The sequence below is a fragment of the Solanum stenotomum genome, chromosome 11, assembly GCF_019186545.1.
Source record: "Solanum stenotomum isolate F172 chromosome 11, ASM1918654v1, whole genome shotgun sequence".
NCBI classification, from domain to species: Eukaryota; Viridiplantae; Streptophyta; class Magnoliopsida; order Solanales; family Solanaceae; genus Solanum; species Solanum stenotomum.
The window spans coordinates 48757563-48782179 of NC_064292.1; the positions used below are offsets into that span (position 1 = coordinate 48757563).

General features: G+C 29.2%; 1 protein-coding gene across 2 annotated transcripts; it reads right to left on the reverse strand.

Moving 5' to 3' along the window:
* Nucleotides 1-12053: 12053 nt before the first annotated feature.
* LOC125844325 (GRF1-interacting factor 1-like) lies at nucleotides 12054-16166 on the reverse strand. Of its 2 annotated transcripts, XM_049523615.1 has the most exons (5): nucleotides 16025-16166; nucleotides 15624-15748; nucleotides 13907-13983; nucleotides 13300-13384; nucleotides 12054-12671 (listed from the first exon to the last, which is right to left on the reverse strand). In XM_049523615.1, exons 2-5 carry the CDS (start codon nucleotides 15705-15707, stop codon nucleotides 12252-12254), a joined length of 666 nt encoding a protein of 221 aa, XP_049379572.1. In that variant the 5' UTR covers nucleotides 15708-15748; nucleotides 16025-16166; the 3' UTR covers nucleotides 12054-12251. The 2 variants fall into 2 exon arrangements, with proteins under 2 accessions (XP_049379572.1, XP_049379573.1); XM_049523616.1 differs by lacking the exon at nucleotides 16025-16166 and having other exon boundaries at nucleotides 12054-12647; nucleotides 15624-16015.
* Nucleotides 16167-24617: the final 8451 nt, after the last annotated feature.

Genomic DNA, 24617 nt, shown 5'->3' on the forward strand with positions numbered 1-24617 from the left:
CTTCCCCATTGCCATTCTCTTCGCTCCATTTTTATTTTTTGGCATAATACAAGTTAGATACTTACTTAAATTTGAATAAAATTAAATAAATCATATATCATATATCATATAAAAAAAAACCTTAAATCCGCCTACGTGGCATCACCACAAACCAAGATTCTCTTTTAATTTATTTATTTCCAAAATTAGCTTTCCCCTTTCATGAAAAAAGTCGTGACTTTTATGAAAAGTTGTGATTTTTATGAAAAGTTTTGACTTTTATGAAACGTTGTGACTTTTATGAAGAGTTGCGACTTTTATGAAAGGTTGTGACGTTTATAAAAGACCTTTCCGAAGTGTTGTGACTTATCCAAAGAATTGTGACCTTTTCGATAAGACACAATAAACATTTGTTCACACTACCCTTTGTAGTCTATAAATAGAGAAATTTCCTCTCATTTTAAAATAACAAAAATTCTGAACTTCTTTTTCTTCTTCTTCTTCTGCACAATTAAATATTTGTGTACTTTGATCATGTTGAGTGGCTTACTGACACAATTGTTTTTGTTTCAATACGTTGGTGAATAAAATTGTTTCATCCTGAAAGGATCTAATTCTTTAAACCTCATGTATTAGAGAGGAATAATTTTCTTAAGGGGACACTGTGCATTCAGTGGACTCAATTTTTTCCTTTATATTTCATTTTATTTTTACATATCCTGATATGTTTTTTTACAGTCATTAATTTATGCTTATGATATTAATTGTTGTTTTTGAGTACATGTTTTAAAATCTGCTGTTTATGTTTCTGCAAATTTATTGCCTCTGGTTATATTGAACATATACACATATAGTAGGTATATTCACTGTGCGAAAAATAATTATAGTACTCAGTTCCAAGAATTCATGTTTTGATATTCTATATAAAATTCTATAACTTAAAAGTACTATATATAAGCTTACATATTATCTACTTTTACATAGATATAAAGTTTCTCACTTATCAATTGAAGAAATTCATCATGCAAGTTTAAAAGTTATAATTGCTTTCATGTTCAAGCGTAATATCTTTTTTGAATCTGTTTAAAAAAATTGAATTATTTCCTGAGACATATAGCACAATTGTATAATCTATGCAACTTAAATGTGTTCTTTTTCTTACGAAATGCCTTTGTACATAAATTCTTATATTATTCTTTATTTTCCTTTTAATGTTGATTAAAGAACCAATGATTTATTATTTCTTGAATAATTCATTCATTAGAGGTTCTTGAGTTATGTCGTAGTGACAAATAATCAAATTCATGTTGGAATATTGCTAATATTTTTTTAAGAACCTATTTTTTCCATTATTTTTAATGTACGGATATTAGTAAAGGATTATTTGCAAGTTCAAGCAATTATTATTTATGACCGCGTGAAGCGTGGACAAGTTTCCTAGTATCATATATAAAAGAGAAACCTAGGGCCGCCTACGTGGCGCCACCACAAACCAGGATTCTCTTTTAATTTATTTATTTTCAAAACTAGCTTTCTCCTTTCATGAAAAGTTGTGACTTTTATGAAGAATTGCGATTTTTATGAAAAGTTATGACTATTATGAAAGGTTGTGCCCTTTCCGAAGGGTTATAACTTTTTCAAATAGTTATGACCTTTCCTATAAGGCACAATAAACATTTGTTCACACTACCCTTTGTTGTCTATAAACAGAGGGATTTCCTCTTCCTCTTCTTCCTCTTCTTCCTCCTCCTCCTTCTTCTTCTTCTTCTTCTTCGCTCTCTGTTACTTGAAAAAGAAAGTCAGCTCATTTGCCTTCTTATCTACATCTAGAAGCCTGGACTCCAACCCATCACTTTACGCTCTCTCTCTTCTATTCGAAATAACCTCCTATTTTTGGAATATTTCTGGGGTCCTCCTTCTCCTTCTTCTTCTATATGAAGTATGGAAAAATTTTCAAGTTTACTGTAAGTTGTAAATACTTTTCTTGAAGTAATAAATGTGTTTCTTGACACTGCGGTTGGAATAGAAGTGTAGTTTCAAATTGAACTACATCACTCTCGTATGTTGATTTTTATTTTTTATTTTTAAAAACAAACAAACTGAGTAGTTTTGTGTAATATTTTTCCCTTTCAAAGTATATATAATAAGTTCAATTGTTGTCCAATATGATATATTCTCCCTTTAATTTTCCATTTTAATAATTACTTATGATACATTTAAATGGTGAACATTAAAATGATATATGTAAAGCAAAATGTAGGCCTGAACTTTTTACACGTTCGAATTAGAATATTTGTTCACTATTTTCAGCCTTCTAAAAATTAATTATCCCTTCACCAACGATTATTTATTTATTAGAAAATTTAATATCTCAGGTTAATGTTCATTTGATTTTCCAAAAATATCAAAAAGTAACAGTTCCTGAAAGCAAAAGGATGAATTATAAAATCAGATTAAAGATGATTGATTGAAGGATAAATGATAAGATGTTATAATTATCATTTTCCTTTACATTATTAATGTTTATTACTACTTAATCTTGTATGTAAGATTATATAGTGCTTTAGCTTTAATGACTGATAGGTTTTAAGTAATATTATTTTATATATTATGCGATATTAAATTCCCGCGTGAGGTGCGAATAATTTTACTAGTAGATACATATAAAACGCAAGGTATGACGCAAACTATTCATATAGGATGATGTCACATAACACGAATATGTCTATTTATTTAATTTTATACAAATTTAAATGTCTACTTGTGCATACCCAAAGTTAGAGGGCATAAATGTAAGCTGAAACCAAATTTAAGAATGTATTTATGGTTTATATCTTTTTATTCATTTATAGAAATTTAGACTTCTCCTCGTGCTCTGGTACTTGCTTAGAGCTGATTAATTATTGATTTGCGTTACACAAAATTCATTAAAGAAGAAGTGTTATAGAACTTGAATTTGAAACTTTTTATTAAGAGTGACTTATACTACTTCATTGTGATCCTTGTTGCTAGTAATAGTGTTATTACTTTTGTCTATTTTTTCTTTATCGTCTTGCGAGAAATTATAAATAATAAGAATAATTTTATTAATTTATTTTTTAAATTTTTTTTTGAAACATTACAAACTTGTTTATACTTTCAAAAAGAATTAATTGTAAGAATAAAATAGAAAAAAAATATAATTAATCCTATTTTAGTTTTTAAATTGACTAGTAATTTGAGACATATTCATGTGTGTACAACTAATATGGACAGAGGGAGTACTATATAATACTTTTTTGTGTCAAAATAAGTGTTATTTCAGGAATTCATATTTTTTCGATTATACCTTACTGTGAAAGAGTATTAAATATATTTAACCAATATAAATACTTACCTGCTGAATACAACCCTTGATTTTTTTTTTCTTTTTATCTGCTGTCTTAGTTGTCTTTAAATATGGATTTTGTTAGGTTTAAATTTCTATTAATTTGAGGGATTAAAATTACAAATTTATATAATTAAATGTCAAATATGCTCAATCAATTAATTGCAAAAAAAATCAAAATTAGAATAAAGTAATAATTTAGGGACCAAAAATATTTCTTTCCTTTTTGATTTTTAATGAGAAGGTTTGATAGTCATAAAAAATGTTATGCATCGATTATGTCACATGTTTCAAAATTTGTATATAGAGTTATACAAGTTATATGACATATTTACAATTATAAGTTTTAAAATATTAGAAGTCACACAAATGATAAACATGTTAAGTTGACAAGTTTCAATTATTTTTTTCATAAATTCCATATCAATTCACCCTTCGGGGTGGCTCAGTGATTTGGGCTCGAAACTTCCATGTTGGAAGCCTCAAGTTCGAAATCCCTTGCCAGCAAAAGCAAGGACTCTGTCTTCTGGGTTGAGCTCGTCGCATCGGGCTTGCCTAGTGTGGATTACCTATCCTATGTGGTTTGCGAGCTATTACATAGGAGCGGTGGTTTTATCCTGCGCGCACCAAAGGGTAGCGGCTGCGAATTTCCCTTGTCATAAAAAAAAAGAAGAAAAACTCCATATCAATTCAAACCATGTCACATAAATTCAAAGTAATTGTGAGAGTATATTATAACGAGGAAAAAATAAAAGGAAACTAGGGTGTGGAGTAGATAATATATAATTCCTCTTTTCCTCATTTTGGAAAACATTTTCTACAAAAAAGGATTACAAGTTTCTTGAAAAAAAGAAGAAAAATATTCCTAATAAAAGTATGAAAAATAAGTTTTATAAGACAATTCAAGTTGATTATCGTCTTCGCAACTTCCAACACACCCCACCCCCAATCTTCACAACCCCATGCTCCTACGCCTACAATCTCATCTTGTTATCTAAATTATATCAAATACTTCTGAGATCCAATATGTTCTGCTTATTTCACAAATTATAAAATAAACAAAAAATAATTTATTTTTAAGAAATATCTTTTCAATATTAAATTTTTCTTAGAAAACATTTTTCTTGGTAATTAACACACCCTTAGGTCAATATTCATCTTTTTTTTCTACACGAGAAATCATGCATGTCAATATCTTGGACTCTCAAGACATCCATAAATATTATCTTAATATAATATAGACACAAGTTTGACCTAAAAAATTGTTTTCTTCCTTTTAATTCATTATCTTAGAAAATTGCGATGTCAATATCTTAGACTCTCACATATATTTTCTAACATTATTATTCAATCCCCACCCCCACCCCCCAAACCCAACACACACACCCTTTCGAAGCCTCATCGCTGCCACTCTATACCCTCAGTAAGCATCGTCATCTTTCATAGTATTTATCTAAATTATAAACAAATATATTTAGGATATATTATGCTGACATAATGAACACAGGAAAATAAGTAAGAAATCACTTGTTTTTCTAGAAAATATTTTCTATAAAAAAAAAATTCCTTCGTATCGAGCACACATCCTAAGTGACATATATTTTCAGTTTCAGTTTCATTTTCCAAGTCTAATGTTAAATTTTTTGAGATTTTTATACCATATAAGTGTTCACCAAAATAATAACTGACATATATATTTTTTTGTTTAATATGTTATATAATAATATACATGATTAGTGTATATTTTTGTATATTTAGATATCAGTAACTTTTTTTTAGTCAAGCGGTCAAATATTAAAAATTCAAAATTATTTAATTGGTGTATTCGAATAAACCATGCAAGTTTTACCTTGACTGGTTGTGGTGGTTTTCATTTTATTTTTTATTTTTTTGTAATAAGTGAACAGACACTTCTAAATGAAAAAAAATATAAATAAATAGTAGAAACTTCTAAGACCGAATAATTTTCTCCACTTATACGTACGCAAAAAAAATAAATTACGCCAGATTCTGGAAATTCTTTGTTTCTGGCCATTCACATTAGAGTCCGACCGATTCACCCAGATGGTCACTCGAACGCGCTTTTCATAGACCTGATTCTCTTTTATGGGCCTGAAAATTCTTTTTAATATAGGGTGGTGGTGAGATTCGATCTCAGAAACTTTGCCTATTCTGAAATCATGCTGAAGTGAACACTGACTATCTCATTTAAAAGTTTAAATTTTTAGAAAGAACACGCTTTTTATTAATTAATCATATTCTCTACACGATTAAATTGAATTCGCTCATAGCAAGGTCCTTTTTTGGGCGTCGCTCCCAACATGTGTTGTTTGCATTTCTAAGGCTCAAATCCGAGACTTCTGATTAAAAATGGAAGAATCTCAACAATCACAACACACTATCTATGCCTTTCATTAAAAAATTGAAATATTTAGGACTCGTTTAATACAAAGGATAAGGAATAACGAATCCTAAGATTAGTTTTAGAATGAGCTTATCCATGGCATGGTGAGATTCTAACACACGAGCACTACATCATTCCAAGGAGGTGAAATCACTAGGCTACAGTAGTTTGTTGTGTTAAGGTGTCAACAATATGTTATTTAATCATTTTGTATATCATTTCACTTGTATATACAATATTTTTTTTCCAACGAAGGGTATCCAATTGGACACCTGACCACCATGTGGCTACGCCACTGACCTTATCCCATGTTTGGTTGAAAAATAATCACGGGATACCTTTTTCTTCATTAAGGGTGAGATAACAATCCTGAAAAATTAATCTTGAAATAATTAAACTAACTTGTTCCCCAAGCCCTTAATAGTCATGATAAAACAAAAGTTTTCCAAAACTTTTGAATATGGTGACAATTGACATTTCATTTCTTGGAAATTTCTCCTTACTCTTTTATATAAAATGACATTATTTTAGACTTCAATTCCTCAAATGACATAAAATGAGCAACAAAAAAAAAGAGCCAATGAAGGTGAAGTATATATCAAGCCCTGTTTTAGTAAATGTCAAAAATCCTACTGAATTTAGAGCAGTTGTTCAACAACTTACTGGTAAAAGCCCACCAAAATCATCAAATATTTATAATCGTGAACATGGAAAAATAGTGAGTTATAATGAAGGAATTGTTGCAGCAAATAAAGGTAGTGAAGGTTCGAGTAATTTCGTCGAACACTCGGTGGGAAATCAAACTCGTGATAATTTCTGGAAAGAAGATTCAAATACCTTTTCTGAATTTCGATTTCCGTACTAATATTGTAATTAAATAATGCTCTTTCTTAGTATGCTTTTTTTTTAATCTTATGAATTTGCCGCTAGTTAGGTAGGAGTGTATTGACTTGTTGTTTATTTTAGTACTCGTAGTATTATTCTTGTTTCTTGCTCTTTGATTTACGATACTATATATTGTTTTGTATAGTTTGGTTATAGTATTGTCATGGTGTAGTGTTGTTTTTCTACTATCTTTTTTGTTTAATTAGTGTGTTTAAATCACAAGCATTTTTTCTTCTATTTCTCCTTTTTAAAGTGTGTTTACAAGATCGAATTTGAATTTCAAAATTTGAATTTCATATTAAAGTCGGATCCTGAATTGGGATCAAGGATCGGTGAAAAGAAAGAAAAAATAGATTTGCAAACTCAAAACCAACAATGAGACGAGCTTCGTACAATGACAAGGAGGATAGTAAGAAAGAGAAAGATCTTTAAAATTTCTAATATTGTAGATTTTCTTGAAGGTTGTATATATTATGTAAATATGTTATTGCTATGTCTTGAAAGTAGAATAATTTTGTGAGTTATTAGAAATTTTATTTGGGAGACTTACCTAAATCCCTATAGTTTATAAGCTAATTATTTAGATACACTCTAGTTTACAATATTATGAATATGTTACCAGATTTTGGTGCGTCCAGATACATGTATCTCGGGATACATAGGGTCAAAGTTAGGTGTAATTTGTTCTAGATATATTATATCAAAGTAGATTCACATGTATCTGGGGTACATAATAAATATCGTTCGCCTCTCTCGCTTCCCTCCATATTTTAGTGTATCTGGTAACAAAAATACATGTATCTAAGTGTATCTTCCTTAATATATGGTAGAAAAAACTTAATTATTGATAAGATGTGTAATACTTTGAAAATATAAGTAATAATAGTATATATGATAGTGGAGTATGTCTAATTATATCTGTTAATCTCTCAATAATATTTTTGTTTTCTTATTACAAAACATATACTAACTTGAGGAACAAAAGAATCAGTGTAACCAAAAGAATTTTTTTTGTAACCAAATGATTAATAGGGGCAAAAAAATTCCATAGGGGCTACTTTTTGAGTTTTCAATTTCAATTTATAAAATAGGACTTAAATAGTCAACTTATAATATAAATAAATTATAATAAATGCAACGCCAGTGCTGACCAAAAATAAAAAAGGAAATATTCCAAGTTGACGTTTAATTTTTGGCACTTCTCATTAAAAAAAAAGGAAAAGAAAAATATTGTCTATTCTATATTTCCAGTCATATTGGTTTAGTCAAACAATCGTTTTCTGTTAATGAGTGAAAAATCATATTTTTTTACCACAAACTCAATTGTCTTGAACCTTCTTGATGTGATTCAAGGGCATTATAGTCCTTTGGGTTTGTTTGAACGTTGTTAGCAGCAAATTTTAAAGTGATAGAAAAGATATTGCAATCACAAATAAAATATGAAGAAACATAATTTTATCAATGAATAGAGTTTATACTTCTATTTCTCCATTGATTCTTTATAGCTCCACATTGGCAAGGGGATAAGTGGACTATGGACTAGTGGTTTGCTTATATGAACTTGGACAATTCTCTCCTCATAATCTGTCTTTTGGAGTTGAGTTAGATGCAAATGTCATATTTTTACATGATATCAGAGCAAGGTCCTTCCCCGTTTGGGCATCTGATCCATGCTCCAGTCAAGCTTAGACGTGGGGGGGAGGGGGGGGGGGGTATCGCGGGTTACAATCCCACATTTATTTGGGAATGGATTGGTGATTTGCTTATACGGACTTGAGCAATTCTCCCTTCATGAATTAGCTTTTGGGCTGATTTAGGTTAAGGTGTCATATCTTTACAAATTCTTACCTCTAAACTTTTTTCAAGGATTGTTAATAGCGCATTTCTCGAAGGTAGGATAATTGGACTTTCTTGGGTTTATTTTGATCTCCACATAGATAGAATTTCGTAAATCTTCTTGAAGTATTTAATTATCAAGAAGAATCCAACTATATTTCGATCTCTTTGTGAATATCCTTTTGATTAAAGGGTAATTTGTCAATATTACCTTTTTGATTCTCCCCAAGCTCTTTCTAAGTAGTTTAATTCATCTTCCCAGTAAATTTAAAACAGTTAAAAACTTCATTAAAAAGAAGGATAAATTTGAAAAAAGATAATCAATTCACTTACTTTGAACTATAAAAAATAGTTCCAACAATTTATTTATATTGAATTAAAGAAAGTATAAAAAATAATTAAAGTACATAACCATATTGTGTTATAGCCAACTCCGCATATACTGTACCTATTTTCTTATAATTATACTATAAGATATTAGTCATTATATTTTGAGCAATCAGTCAAAACTATGGACTTTAAGATAAATTATATGTACATAAAACATTGCTATATAAAATTGAGACGAATAATTAAGTATGTAGTCTTGAACATAACTGGTTTTAGTTTTATATTATTTTTTATTAAAGATTTGAAACTAACAGATAAAAAACTCAAGTCTTAGTAGAATCACTTTCGTCAATTCAAATTATAAAAGATTATATTAATCGTTATTTTTTGAGATGAGAAATAATTAAAGTCAACATATCCAATTTAATAAATACTACTAGTCTACTACATAAAGATTGACCGTTGTAGAGGAAAATTTAGTTAATTTTAATACAAACTTATCCATCCATAATCTCACCAGACACCAAATTATTCTCTTAATTAATATACTCCTTGGTTCGAGTATTTTGGCTTGTTCATTATATTAAATAAATATTTATTTTTATTTATTTATTTAGTTTTAAAATTAAAAAATAATTTATCATTTTATAATTATGTTATTCTTATTATTAAATATTAGTAGTATTTATTTCTTAATATTTAGATAACTTATAATAAACATGAATCATGTATTGAAATTACTACTTTATTTATGGCATATACATAGTTTTGCCCTTTGATTTGGTGTCATATGAGAGCTACGCCTTCTAACTTTGGAGGTGTACAAGTAAATATTTAAATTTGTATTAAATTGAACGAGTAGACATGTATTCTACATGACAATTCACGTGAGATATAATCGTTCTACATGACACGTCAAGTGTGTGTCTATTTGTTCAATTTTATACAAATTTAAAGATCTACTTGTGATGACGCTAGGCAAAAATATATGTTTATGTATTATATCTTTATTTATCATATTAAGAAATGTGTCGAATGAAAATTGAACAAGTAAAATGAACGGAAAGCGTGTAATACACTCAAAATGAGAGGAACCTTCATTTACTTTCCAAAAATAAGAAGACAGTGAGGGCCAGACATGGTGTCATGACTGCTAAATTTTGGCATAATTTTCTTGATTTGTTCATTCATTCAAACATGTGTTCAATTTCTTGTCTCTTTCTCACTTTTTTTTTTATTCTTGGAAATTTCTTTCCAAAATTATGTTCTAATAAAAAAAAAAATGAAATACATAAATTTCAACTTGAAGACGTTGATAAGTAAGCGCGAAAATTCAAAACAATAATTGTGTGAGATTGTTTTATTTAAATTCAAATTTATAAAATATAAGATTTGTATTCATCTTTTAATGGGACAAAAAGAATTTTAATGTTTTAATATGAGACACATAATAAAGGTTTTTATAAAATACCTGGTATATATACTTTTCCATAGCTTAGGTATTATCATGATTTAGGTAAATTGAAATATTTACTCATATTATCTTTATTGAGTTTTTAAAAATCTAGTGTCTCCAAAATTTTCAATCGCTTCATTGATAACTATGTCACTAAAATTTAGACAAATTAAAATAATCGCCAAAATTATTTACCATTTTTATGGCATGACCAATTATAGGGAGTAATATTATTATTGAACATAGAAACTTTATCCATAATTACCTATCACATTAGTTAAGATATTTCATGATATTAGATATCATATTACTTCGAGATATCTATAATTAGATACAAAATAATTACATTTTATTTCGTAATTATTATTTTTATTCGTTTTTTACCGACAAAAAATTGACATATTGGTCAAAAGCACATGTTCAAACTTTACCAAATTGATTTTGATGGTTGTCAATTGACAGTAGTTATCACTTATGAGCTAGATCGATATGTTCACTCTTAAATATTTGTTCTTCAATTTGAAATTTTTGAAGAAACCAAAGTTTAATTTAATTTGCAAGATCGGGGCTTATTTAAGTTCAATTAATTAAGTAAATGAGTGTTTTTACGGTTGTTAATAGTTTGAGAATGAAATTGATAATTCGTGACGAGTTTAGAGGAGCTTTCAATACTTTTCTAAAAATATCAATGGATGTATTTTAGATTCAATTAATCAAGTAAAATGATGTTTTCAAGGTTCTCTTTACTTTAAAAAATTTTGAATTTGTATAGAGCTAGTAAATTAAAAGTGAGCGAAATATTCGCGAGAAATAGATCTGAAGACAAAAAAGACGAATTTGCCCTCCCAACTTGTGAGATAACAAACATACGCAAATAAAAATAAGGATTATACATATTATCTATATGTGAAAGACGCAACATCTATTGAATTGATATAAACAAAAATATAAATATTTTTTCTTACTTAGGTGTGTTATCTTTAGCTCATTTGCCAATGAAATGCAATATCAAAAGCCAATAGATCAATATATTGGGCCATGGGCTATCTATTTCCACAACTGTTATAGAAGTGACAACTAAGTTATTGCTTGTAATATCCCAATTTAAAATATAGACAGAATACGTAAATGTGTTCTTCAACTTAACCTCATTTCATATTTATGCCATTCATTTTCGACGTGCACAAATAAACACTTAAACTTGTATAAAATTGAACAATTAAGTAAACACATGAATCCTACATGACATACTACATATAGGACACTGTATAGGATAGAAATACCATATAGGAGGCCACATAGAACAAATGTTTCTATTTATTCAACTTTAAACAAATTAAAGTGTCTATTTATATACATCAAAAGTCGAATGACATAAATATATGTTGAGGCAAAGTTTAACAAACTTGTGATAAATAGACTAAAAATAGCACACCAGCCAACCCGTTTTATTGGCTCCCTCTTCGAGAAACTGTCATTATCATGGAGTTCAAATTTCCTCTGATGACACTCGATGACAATACCAAGGGTCTACCGAAGATAACCGCTCAACCCCACAAAGGTAGGTAATATTTGCTTACACCCTAATCTCTCCAAAGGCCACGTGAAATTATATTGGATACGTTCTTAACACTCAATCTCGTCCTAAAGTTTCAAATTTAGAGTTTCACCTATGAAATTTAAACAGTGGTTCAAACGGCTACTTATGCATACCGTGCCCTCCCAATTTTGGTTAGAGTTTTCACAAGCAAATAGCCCAACAGAAAGAAGAAATAAGAAGTCATAAAGGAAACCAATTGAAAACCAAAATGACCTAACAAATTTACATGATATTTAGAAGGTTAAAGTTTCAAACATTTGAGATACTAAGCCCAAAAGTTCAAAAGCATAAGAGACTTGTGTTTTTTCACAAACACATTAGATAACAAAATCCTTAAATGCTATTCTTTTAAGTTCAAAATCCTTCACTAACAAGAAAAATAACATACATAAACTTAATTCCCATCTTCAGAAGATTTCAAGTAAAGATTCTCACCTCCATCACCACCATGACCACTCGAGCTTCCGCCCCGTCCTTGATCAGACATAGAACTTCCCATTTCATGCTTGTTTCCACTGCCTAATCCTCTGCCAAAGTCAGGGAAACCACCAACACCAGTGCTAGCACTATGAGTGTTTTCGCTTTGTAGCATGTGAAGTCCACTACTGCTTCCTCCACCAGAGCTGCTCATTACGAGTTGCTGGCTATGATAGGCTGCTTGCTGTTGTTGCAATGATGATAATTGTTGTTGTTGTCCATAGAGCATTGAGGAGGAGGATCTTGCTGCAGCCATAAGCGATTGCGTTGTTAGTTGTTGAGCTTGTTGTTGTTGCATATAATGTGCCCCTCCCTGCATTATCCCACCAGAAGCTAACTGAAGGACATCAAACATCAAATTCACAACTACAAATTAGCTTATAAAACATGTTTAAGCCTATTCAAGAATGACAAGAAACAACATGTGTTAATTAGCTAATGTACACTTCAGGTCACCGAAATGTTAACAACAACAACATATCCAGTGTAATTCCATAAGAGGGGTTGTTTCTGAAAGACCCTCGGCTCAAAAGGGAAGTATCTGACTTAGGATTGTAAGAAAAGAGACAACAAAGTAGCAGGATACAAAATAAATGCAACAATGGAGCAATACACATTGACGCTATGTAGCACACACTCTTCAAAATTATCGAAGTGTGTGTGTCGGATACTCAAAAAAGTAATGCATTTTTGAAGTATCCGACACGCATGCAGCAACAATTTTTGGAGAGTCAGAGCAATACGGCATCATAGAATAAGAGGTCACCTAAATGTTACTACTGGTAATCGTCTATAAAACAGGTGTGATGAGTGACCAAGAAAACAAGACATGTTACCTGCTACAATAAGTTAAGATACATTGATATAGTGGGAACTACTTTACATTGTCAACGACTCAACGTATATAAGTTAAATCCTTAACTAAAAGATGTAGATAATTGAAATGCCAAGATATGTTTTTCTACCTGTGAATGCATATTAGGAGGCTGGGGCTGTGAATCAGCAATAGCTGCAAGGTACATAAGATTTCTCTGAAGTTTAGCTTGGGACCTGCCACAGCAAGAAGAGTTGCCGCAAGTGTTAACTTAATAAATAGCACGGTAATATATTCCCTCCGGTCCATTTTAGTTATCACATTTATCTTTTTATACGCTCCTTAAGAAAACATTTACTTAAAAGACAATTTGACCAAGGCCCCGTATGGACATAATTCAATTGATTTGAAGTTGAAATTTTGTTTCGACAAATATTTTGGTTCAATTATTTATAGCAACCGTGACATTTAAAATACCATAGTGTAACATCTTTTCCAGGCTACTACTTTATATTTTATGTTCAAGTTTCAAGAATGTTACCCATATTATAAAATGCAATAATATTAAATCTTTTTCCAGGCCACCATTCTATATTCTATGTTCATGTTTCAAGAATGCCATCATAATGTTAAATATATAAAAACATATTTCAAAATCAGGTGAAATATCTAAAAACAAGAATATTGATGAAGTGCATTCCGAATGTGCTAGCCTGTAACTAGAGATATAAAATTAAAGAATGATCAACTGAACTTACTCTGCACATTCACTTATTTTCCCAGAGTTCTGGCTCTCAACAATCTTCAGAATAAGTGATTTGTTCTCATCCAGGAACTGAAACAGAAAAGAACAAAAAGCCAGCTATTAAGTAAAAAACAAAAGGCAGCCCGGTGCACTTAGCTTCTGCTATGCACGGAGTCCAGGGAAGAGCAGTACCACACAAGGCCTATTGTACATAGTTTTACCGTACATTTCTACAAGAGGTTGTTCAAGTGTTGAGTAAACATACAACTATATGACACTTAAGCCTTCAGTAATTACTGTCCATATCATTAGGATCTTTATGTATTACTATTATATTTAACAACTGAAAACTAGGGTCATTGTTAAATATACTAGCAATACATAAAGATCTTAAAATATTTCAAAAGGGAAGATGAAGCCTATTAGACTGAAGTTAACAGTTTTTACATTTAAAAAGTTCAAAAGTAACATTTAAAAAAGTTCAAAAAACTGTCAACACATTATTTACTAGTTTTTATTCACTCTGCAGAAAGCAACAAACTCAACTAACAGTCATTTTAGGAAGACATGAGATTACTAGAAAGAGAACAAAGTATATATACATTTTTTTTTAAAAAGGAAACATAAATTTCACAAAGAAAAGGCAAGAACCTAAAAACAACATCTTTCTTTTTGTATATGGCCACAATAAACCTTGAGTAAAAATACCCTTTACGCAGGACTTCTTTCAACCAAGAATGCAACCTTTTTCTTTACACATGAACACAGACAATAAACCTTGAGCAAAAATTTCCCTTCTGTGTGGAAGTTTTTGTGTTCCATGTATAAGGCAACATAAGTTTCAAGAAGAAAAGGCAAGAACCTAAAAAGCAACATCTTTCTTTTTGTATATGACAACAATAAACCTTGAGCAAAAATACCCTTTTTGTATGCAACTTTTTGTGTTCTATGTACAAGGCAACATAAGTTTCAAGAAGAAAAGGCAAGAACCTAAAAGTAACATTTGTTTTTGTATATGACAAGAAGAAACCTTGAGCAAAAACACCCTTTTTCTAGCAGTACTTTTATCAACCAAGAATGCAACTTTTTACTTTCTTTTTGTGTTTCCTGTATATGACCACAACAAAACTTGAGCAAAACACACCCCTTATTAGCAGGACTTTCTCAACCAAGAATGCAACTTTTTTCGTTCTTTTTGTGTTCCCTTTACATGACCACAAAAACCATGAGCAAAAACACCTTTTTTTAGTAGGACTACATCAACCAAGAATGCAACTTTTTCTTTCTTTTTGTATTTCCTGTATATGACCACTACAAAACTTGAGCAAAAATACCCTTTTTCAAGCAGGACTTTACAACAAAGAATACAAGTTTTTTTCTTCTTTTTCTGTTCCATGTATATGACCACAAGTAACCATGAGCAAACACTCTTTTAGCAGGACTTTTATCAACCAAGAATACAACTTTGTTTTTTCTTTTTGTGTTCCATGTATATCACAACAAACAATAAACCTTGAGCAAAAATACCCTTTTTTCAGCAATACTTTATCAACCAAGAAAGCAACTTTATTCAACTAGAAGCCAAGAAAAAGCAACCAAAGCATAACAACAGCTAGTGCAACACTGCATACATACACAAAGTACTCAGCTAACCAGCCAGCCACAGAGAGAGAGAAAAGCATATAAGAGAATCAAGAAAGAAAAAATAAGTAAAAGAAGAAGAAGAAAACCTGTTGAATATGATCAGTAGTGACATTGTTGGGATAATAGGCTGCCATCATGGGCTGCATCTGCACCAGGTGCTGCTGCTGCATAACTCCCCCTTCACTCTTTTATACTCAAAATTGTCTTGTTCCTTGCATAAATCAAGAAATGTAGTAAAAGAAAAATTCCCCCCTTTTTTAGTTTTCTTGATTTACAATATCACTTGAGTTTGAATAGTGACATAACAATACTAGTGGAAAAAAAATTTGATGGGGACAAGAGACAGTAGTAGCAGCAGCAGCTAGCTAGGTAGGAGAAAAAAAGCTGCCTTTGTACTCACTGTAAGTAAGTAAGAGAGAAAAGAATCTAAATTCTGGGCAAGCAAAACCATTACTATAAACCCTGATAGGGAAGTAAAGGATTTTACCTGCTTTGGGCTTTGAACCTTTTCTCTTATTTTAACCTTATCATCAACCTATTGGACAGAGATGATAGTATAGTATCCTCAAACAGTAAAAAAATCAAAAGTCTTGCCATCAGACTTCTATAATGGAGAGTCAAAACTCATTATCATGGCGGATCGATAAAAAATTACACTGTTTATATAAGTACAAAGTTATGCTAAGTGGTGTGCTAAGCAACAATATTAACGCAAAAGAATCATTCTAAAGATATTCTTAAAGATCGTTTGATTTAAAGACAAATAATATCGTCATATCTAATGATATGAATTTACTAATGTCAGTATTATCAATATGTCATATTCAATATTATTTTTATACATGAATATTATTTATATCCTTGAAAATTTGGTAACACATAGTATATTTTATTGACCACTAGGATCGGGCTAAAGAATCTTAGGGGTTATTTGGTTTGTATGCAAGTTAGCCGAGATATGTTATGCTGAAATTAGTTATACTGGGAGTAGTTTTTTGTGCTTATTTGATTTGTCATATTCAAACTTATATTTATTGCATAATTTTTAAGAATAAGTTGTTTGTTTACAAAAATATCTTTCACCCTATTTAATTTAAATTTTTTTTACATTTTCTTTGCATGCTTTAGTTATTTATTCTTAAAAAATAAAATTTTCTTCTTATTTGACTTAAAAATAAAACCTTCATTTTATTTAGTTTAAAAATAAAACTTCCATCTTATTTAGCTTAAAAATAAAACTTTCATTTTAAGTTTATTAAAGTAAAAGATATTTTATTATTAAAGTTATCTACATTTTAAAGTTACCTACATTTTAGTTGATATATAAAAAATAACTTTTAAGTGAGTAATAAACTATTTAATTAAAAATATGTAATTTAGTAGTGGAGTTAACATTTTAAGAGAATCAAAATATAAAAAAACATAAGAATTAGGCAAATAAATTCAACTTATAATATATTCATAAATAAAAACTGTATTGAAAATATAATTATTTTAATAGAAAAATATATCATCATAAAAACAGTGAATAATTAAGGTTGTTAATATTATTATAATTGTTGTTAAAAATTATATTAATCTAAAAATGGTGTATAAAAGAGAGTTTAAGGGCGATATTTTTATTATTTTACATACTTTAAGGGGACTAATTGTTAATCATGAAATAAGTTATCCTAACTTTTACAACAAAACATCTAAAAATTAACTCTTCTTATCCATCACACCAAACCATCCCTTAGGGTTCGTTTAGTTTGAAGACGAGCAATATCCCCATATCTTATACCAATACTACTATTATCAGCATTATCAATATACTATATTTAATACTATTTTTATACATTCACAAAACTGCCCTTCAATATTACGGACAATAAATTTCAAAAGTATTTTTATATTTTCAACTTTGTGCTAAGTGAGACTTTACATCACCTAAATTGAAAATAAGGGATATCATCCATGCTTTTTATCTATATGAAAATTTAATAACGCATGGTATATTTTATTGACCACTAAATTACACGCTTGAACAAACGATTCAAAAGACAAAAGGCAAACATAATCTTGATTTAAATATAACAAGGTAGATGGGATTCTGCAGTTTAAGAAGATATATATATATATATATATATATATATATATATTTATAGACATGTAGAATAAAAGAGGAATAAACAATTGAGGTAGTAACAAAAATTCATGCACGACAACTCCAGACTTATTGGCACCCTTGATTTAATAATCAACATTGTCATGTTAATTTGTTTGTCAAATTTTAATTTGGTACGATATTTTTTAAAAAAAGTTAAAAAAATTAAACTTTGTAAATTTAGATTAAATATATGTAATATATGTATTAAAATATCGTTTGATTTTATAGTTTGAAATATTATGAAAAGTTAAAATTTAGAAGTTATAAAAAAAATCTTTTTAAAACTATAAAAAAGAAGAAGAGTAAAACAAACAAATTAACACACATACTTGTATGTGAAATTGAAAAACTATAAAACGACAAATGTGTATGGGGAGAACATAATTAATCCTTCGTAAAATATTAATCTCGTTTGATCGGACCTTTTTAGCATTTCTAAGAAATTATTTAAAATTAATAAATATTTAAGATTTATAGATCATCACTTTAAAAGAAATTAATTAGTTTTTTTTTTACTTTATGTCTGATCGAACGAAACCACATGAATTGAAAATTGAAATGAAGAAATATTCAATATTTCATACCTATTTAAATTGATTTATAATATATGACTTATTTTTTATGTTAACTTAAAAATAATTTTTAATTAAATATCATAAAAATATATTTTAAAATTATTTTAATTTAAAAACACTTAAAATAAATAGTTTTAGGGGGTTGGGCCTTTTTGGAGGGTTCAAATTAAACTGTAAGCAAAGCTAAGCTATTGCTGCAGCAGATGCTTTATAAGTAGGTAGGTTACTAGGGGTATATTTCACTCTATATCAATTTATCGAATCGTTATAATAATTGAGAAATAGAATAATTGTTAGATGATTATCGTTTTTTCATGTGATTATTTATTTTATTTTTATGTTTTATGATGATTTACATGAATTAACTTTATTATTATTGTATTCATTTTTTTATTCTCCTTTAATTATTTTTTTCTCCTATTATTTAATATTCTAAAATCTCTCGGGACAATTAAACCTTCTATATTATGTCAAATTTATTGTTGTCTGACTATTAAAAAAACTCAAATTTGCATTTTATTATCTTCTTCAAATTTCAATTATTGCAACACCTTAACATTAATTTAACATCATTATATTAATTTATTAAATTTAACACAACACTATTTCAATATTATATAATTTCTGAATTTTTTGAGCTAAATTTTATTATTCTAACTTTATATTACATTGTTTCATTAAACATGTCCTACTTCATATAATTTGCATATATCTTATCTTTTTCACATCTCTAACCTCACTAACAGAATTTCCAATCTTTTAAAGATAATTTTAAGTAAAATATAATTTGCGTATACTCTATTTTATTCTAACCACCTTATAAATATTTTTAGTGAATATGTGGTCGTTGTGTTTCTTCTTCTTTGAGTCGCTATCAATGGAGTTGCTCAATCACAAACAAAGATTATGGTGAAATAGTCAGTATACTTTAATCCTTAATCAGAGGTTTCATATTCGAGCCTTCCTGGATATAAAGTCACATTTGTTAGAGATTGTTTTACCTTCAATATAATGTGGATTTTCTGGTGCGAATTCAAATTTAGTCGGGCTCCAACGTAAATATCGAATACTGAATGAGAAGTTTTTTTAAAAATAAGTTGCTCAATTTACATAATATTTTTTAATTTTCTCACTCGATGTTCTGTATCGTTATTGGAACTCAATTATTTTTAATACACATGATCGCATCCCGTAGGATCCCTTTCAGAAGAAAAACACTCTCTATAAAAGTTTCTTTTATACTCATTCATGACTCAAATCCAAAATCTCTAAGTAAATGAAAAATTGTCTCATTCACTGCACGATATTCTTCGGCATTCGGTCTACATATATTTGTAAAAAAAAAAAAGTAGTCACGTGATGGATGATGATAAGAAATAATAAATAAAAAATCGTCTTATTATTATTATTACATGCACGTTTAACAAAGTAAAAGGACGTACAGGCCTTGGGCTTTGGGCTCGGGTAGATCCGGTCCATTTGTTATTTAAACTCACCATGACATCACTTTCACATATTCAAGAAATTCTTTTTTTTCTTTTTCTTTCACGCATAATTATATTTTGTGTTAATCGATGCAGGCATATTCTTTTTTACTATTATTTTTTCATATAAAAAATAATGCATGTTGTTTCAAAATATTTTAAAATTTTAGACTCACTATTATGTTTAACATTATTTTTTTATGGGAAAAAAAGACAAATATACCTCCGAACTGTCGGAAATGGTATGCAAATACCCTCCGTCATATACTTTTGGGACATTGGTGCCGTGTCATCAAAAAACTATAGCATATACATACTTCACTCTAACAGAAGACTAAATAAGGACACATAACACCATCTTATCCGTCGATTCGATATTTAATAAATGTCGGGTCGGTAGATAAGATTATGACACGTGGATAACCGTTAGAATAAAAGGTATATATGCTCTAGTTTTTTTACGGCAGGGGCACCAATGTCCCAAAAGTATAACGGAGGGTATCTGCATATCATTTACGATAGTTCGGGGTATATTTATCGTCCTTTTTCCCTTTTATTATTAATCAATTTAAAAAGATGTATTTTTATATTTTTAATCACACGAATATATATTTTGATGTTTTTGAAAACTTATTATATGGATAGAAACTGAAATTTGACAATTAAACGTATCAGAAGGTAACACATAGAGAGATTGAAGACATATAAGACATGGTTCAATAAGGACGACACCTCTCTCAATAATATTCGTTACTTGTATTTTATCCATCATTTTATTGTTAATTGTGTTTCGTTAATGTCTTTAATTATGTTTAACAAGCAACTTAACATTACAAATACAACAATAAAAGTTATTTTCTTTAAAAAGTCTTCCTTTATAGTACATAGTCAAATTATGTCCATAAAATGAAACGTAAAGAGTATATTACCTTTTGGTATAGAGTTAGTACTTGTGCAATCTGCACAAGCATGAAAGTCTCATCTCATCTTATCTCGTAAGCTTAGTGAGATCGATAAGACGGGACTCATGTTTCCTCCTTCCTATCCCGTCCCACCAGTGGCGGACTCAGGATTTTCGTTCAGGGGATTCGAAAAATAAAAGTATAAATGTGTAAATAAGTCTTTAGAAATGAAAACCTTGAATTCTTTTGGGTTTAAAACCAAACTTTTAGCACATTTTTTAAAGTAAAAAAATTTTGAAAAACAGAACTGAAATTTTTTTAAAAAATACTAAAAAAAACCGAAACTAAAAAAGAAAAAAAGAAAACGCTTTCTCTAGGATTCGATCCGGTGACATACAGTTTAGTTTTAGGGTACTTGCTACTATGCCATCAATTTCTCTTTGTTATTGAGGGGGATCAAAATATATATATCTACAGAATGCAGAAAATTTACCTTATATATACCGTATAATTTTTTGCCGAGGGGGTTTGGGTGAACCCTCTGGATACAACATGGGTCCGCCCCTGCGTCCCACTTCTATCTCGGTCCCCTCTATCCTCTTAAGTTCGTCCCCCGTTCTATAGCACATCCTTATATATAGTGAACACAAAACATAATATAATGATAATGTTTGTAACAATATCTGAAAAAAGATAAATGCATTAGGTTAAGGAAACATTAGAATCATTCGTACTCTCAATACTAGACAAAATTAACCTATGGTTATAATAAAAAAAAATGCACTGGCAAATTAATTACTTGTACAAATTAGGTCCCCCTCACTATATAACATACACATATATAGAATGGACTATAGCTATTGTACTATCAATATCATAAGAATATATCTATATAGTTGCTCCTTCTGTACCCTCTATTCTTATCCACACATACTGACATACATGCATGTATCACTTTCATTTTTTGAATTTATAACCTATAGTTTAATTTCTCTCTCTACTACCCTAAAATCTCCAGCATATAAACCCTTGAGCTATAGTATTCCATCATGACAATATTTTGGATGTATATGAATGTTTAGATCCAACCAAGAAGTTTTGCATGTATTTGCAGGGCTCATACTCGAGACTTGAAGGAACTTATATATACATGTCAAATGCTTCGATGCTCTATCCTCGAGAAATTATTTTATTCTTTGTGTGTGTATATTAAGGGGAGGCGGATGTGGCATATCGACACATAGTATGGATTTATTTGTTTTAAATCACAAATTTTAGAATTATTTAAAACTCTGTTCTTAATCAAAAACACTGAGTGTCACATAAATTAGGTTAGAAGGTGTATATTGTTTAGAACTCCACATCCCTAAACTTAAACTGGAGTCGATAAATTTCAATTATCAATCACGTTATACTTTTGATATTTTTATGAAATGATTTATAGCCGTACAAAAATAAAAAGATTCCACCAACATTATTGCAAGAAACAAGATATCACAATTGGTCAAATTGAGATACATATAGTAAGTATATATGTACTGTCAAAAACATGTGGAAGATGAACATGTTGGAGATTGAGTGGTATTGAGTAAGTGTTGCCTTGAGCAAAAGGACCTTTATTTGGGTTCTATACAAACATCTTTCCTTTTCCTTTTTTTCCTGCCACAGGGAAAGTTAGGCTTAGTAGGGTCAATATTCCACGAGTGAGAATTGTTCAAGTGATAAATATTATTCATCTTCAATTTTACGATATATAAGCTTAAGCTACTATGGGTTATTGGGTATGCAGCATAAGGTGTAAATTTATATTAATAATATTGTTAATTAAATACATATAAATTTAATCTCAAATTTAATCCTGAATATTTCATATTTTCTCATCAAACTTGGTATTATTTTAACTCATCTTCACAAATAGGATAAATTAGTCAAATTTCTGCACTATAAGCCCTAGACAATTTAGTTCGCATAACAAACAAATCCAAAAAACAAAAATGGAAAAACTCCTAGAAAGAAATAAAAGAAAAATAATCAAAAAGTAGGGCCAACTTTCCTTGCTCCAACTTAGGAGTAGGGGCTGACAACTTTTTTATGGTGCAGCGAAAGAGCCCCTCTCCTTAGAGTCAAAGTGGTTTTCTGCTTCTGATCAGCTTGAACTAAGTGGGGTGGGGCTTGATCTTTTACTACTCCTATTTACCATTGAAGCATGCAAGAGAAAGCGTTGAATATTAGTGATTCGCAAAATAATCATTTTTAACGCGAAAAATAATATTTGGACAAATATTCTTAGATAAAGTATAGAACAACTCCAACACGTAATTCTCCGTTCAAAGTTATAACAAATTGAGCTTCAACACAATGTGTTAGAGTTTGAAAGACGATTCATAGAGTTCGAACTAATAAATATTCAAACTACAATATAAATTTGGATTAGAAATCCAAGTACCTTAGAGTTAAGCCCCTAAAATATCCTTGGAAGAAATAGAATAATAAAGTTCGAAAAAAATAATATCATATTATAATTAACGATTAAATGTTACAATTTAAATCGTAATATTATAATAAGTTGGGCTGGATGATCTAGTGGGCTTCTAAGTTCTTTGATAGGAGGCAAACTGCACGGAATAGCCCATTTTCCCCCCAATTTAAGACATGGCCCCTTTGTATAAAATTGTATCATTTGCACTTTTGTCCATTATTTTTTTTCAGATTATACATCTTAATATTTCGTATTTTAATTTTTAAAAGCAAAAACTAAAGACCACCATATTTGAAGGTCAAACCATGCAATTAAATGTATAATATTGTAAGTTAAGCTACTTTAATTTGGAATTAATTCCGAAAAATTCAAATCCACTATATATACATGGGAGTATTACTTACTGTTATTATATAGTATCCATATTATATATGGATACTATACGTAAAATTCGTATATAATTAAGGGAAAAGGGTCTGATATACCCCTTAACTTTGTTATTTAGAGTTGATATACCCCTCGTTATAAAAGTGGCTCATTATACCTTACTGTTATACAAATGGCTCACATATACCCTTTTCCTCTAACGGAAGTGAAAAAAATAATTTTAATTTAATTTTTTTAATTATTTTTTAAAAAATATAATCCCATATGGGTATATTTAATCCTCCTCAAACATATATTATATTTTTTTAACTTTTTTTTGTTTCAATGACTAATTTAGATTTATTATTTTGATGGTCAAATTTATTTAAGTTTTGCTAATATTCTTGTAAAATTTATTATAGATGAGCCAATTTTTTTCTTCAAATACAAAAATTAAATTACAATATATTCGAAAAATAATTTTAAATTATAATATAGCCCCCAAAAAAAATAGTTTTAAATTTTTTTCTTTACACTAAGGAATGAAAGAAAAAATAAATAAGAAAAAGAAACTCAAATAATGATAATCAAAAAGTCAAAAAATAATTTATGTCCGAAAAAAATTAAAATATACCTTGAAATGTTCTAGAAAAATCATATATACCCATAAATATTTTTTTTAAGAAATCAAAAGTCAAAAATATAAATTTAAAACTAATTTTTTCACTTCCGTTAAATGAAGGGTATATGTAAGCTCATTTTGTAACGGTAGGGGTATATGTGAGCCGTTTGTATAACGATAAGGGTATATATGAGCCACTTTCGTAACGAGGGGCACATCAACTCCAAATGACAAAGTTAAGGGGTAATTAAATTATCTTCATTTTTACCATATAATATCCATATTAAAGGGATTCCAAAAGCTGGAGGAATACATAAAGCATAGCTGCGTAAAGGCGTTTTCATATAAAAAATATTCAGAGTCCCACGAAAATTGTTTTGACGGTGGGATTTAGTTTCAAATAAAAATACATTCTCCGTTAAAAAGAATGATATAATTTGATTTGATACAGAGTTTTTAAAAAAAATCAATTTTATAGTTTTAAATTAAAGTTATGTCACATA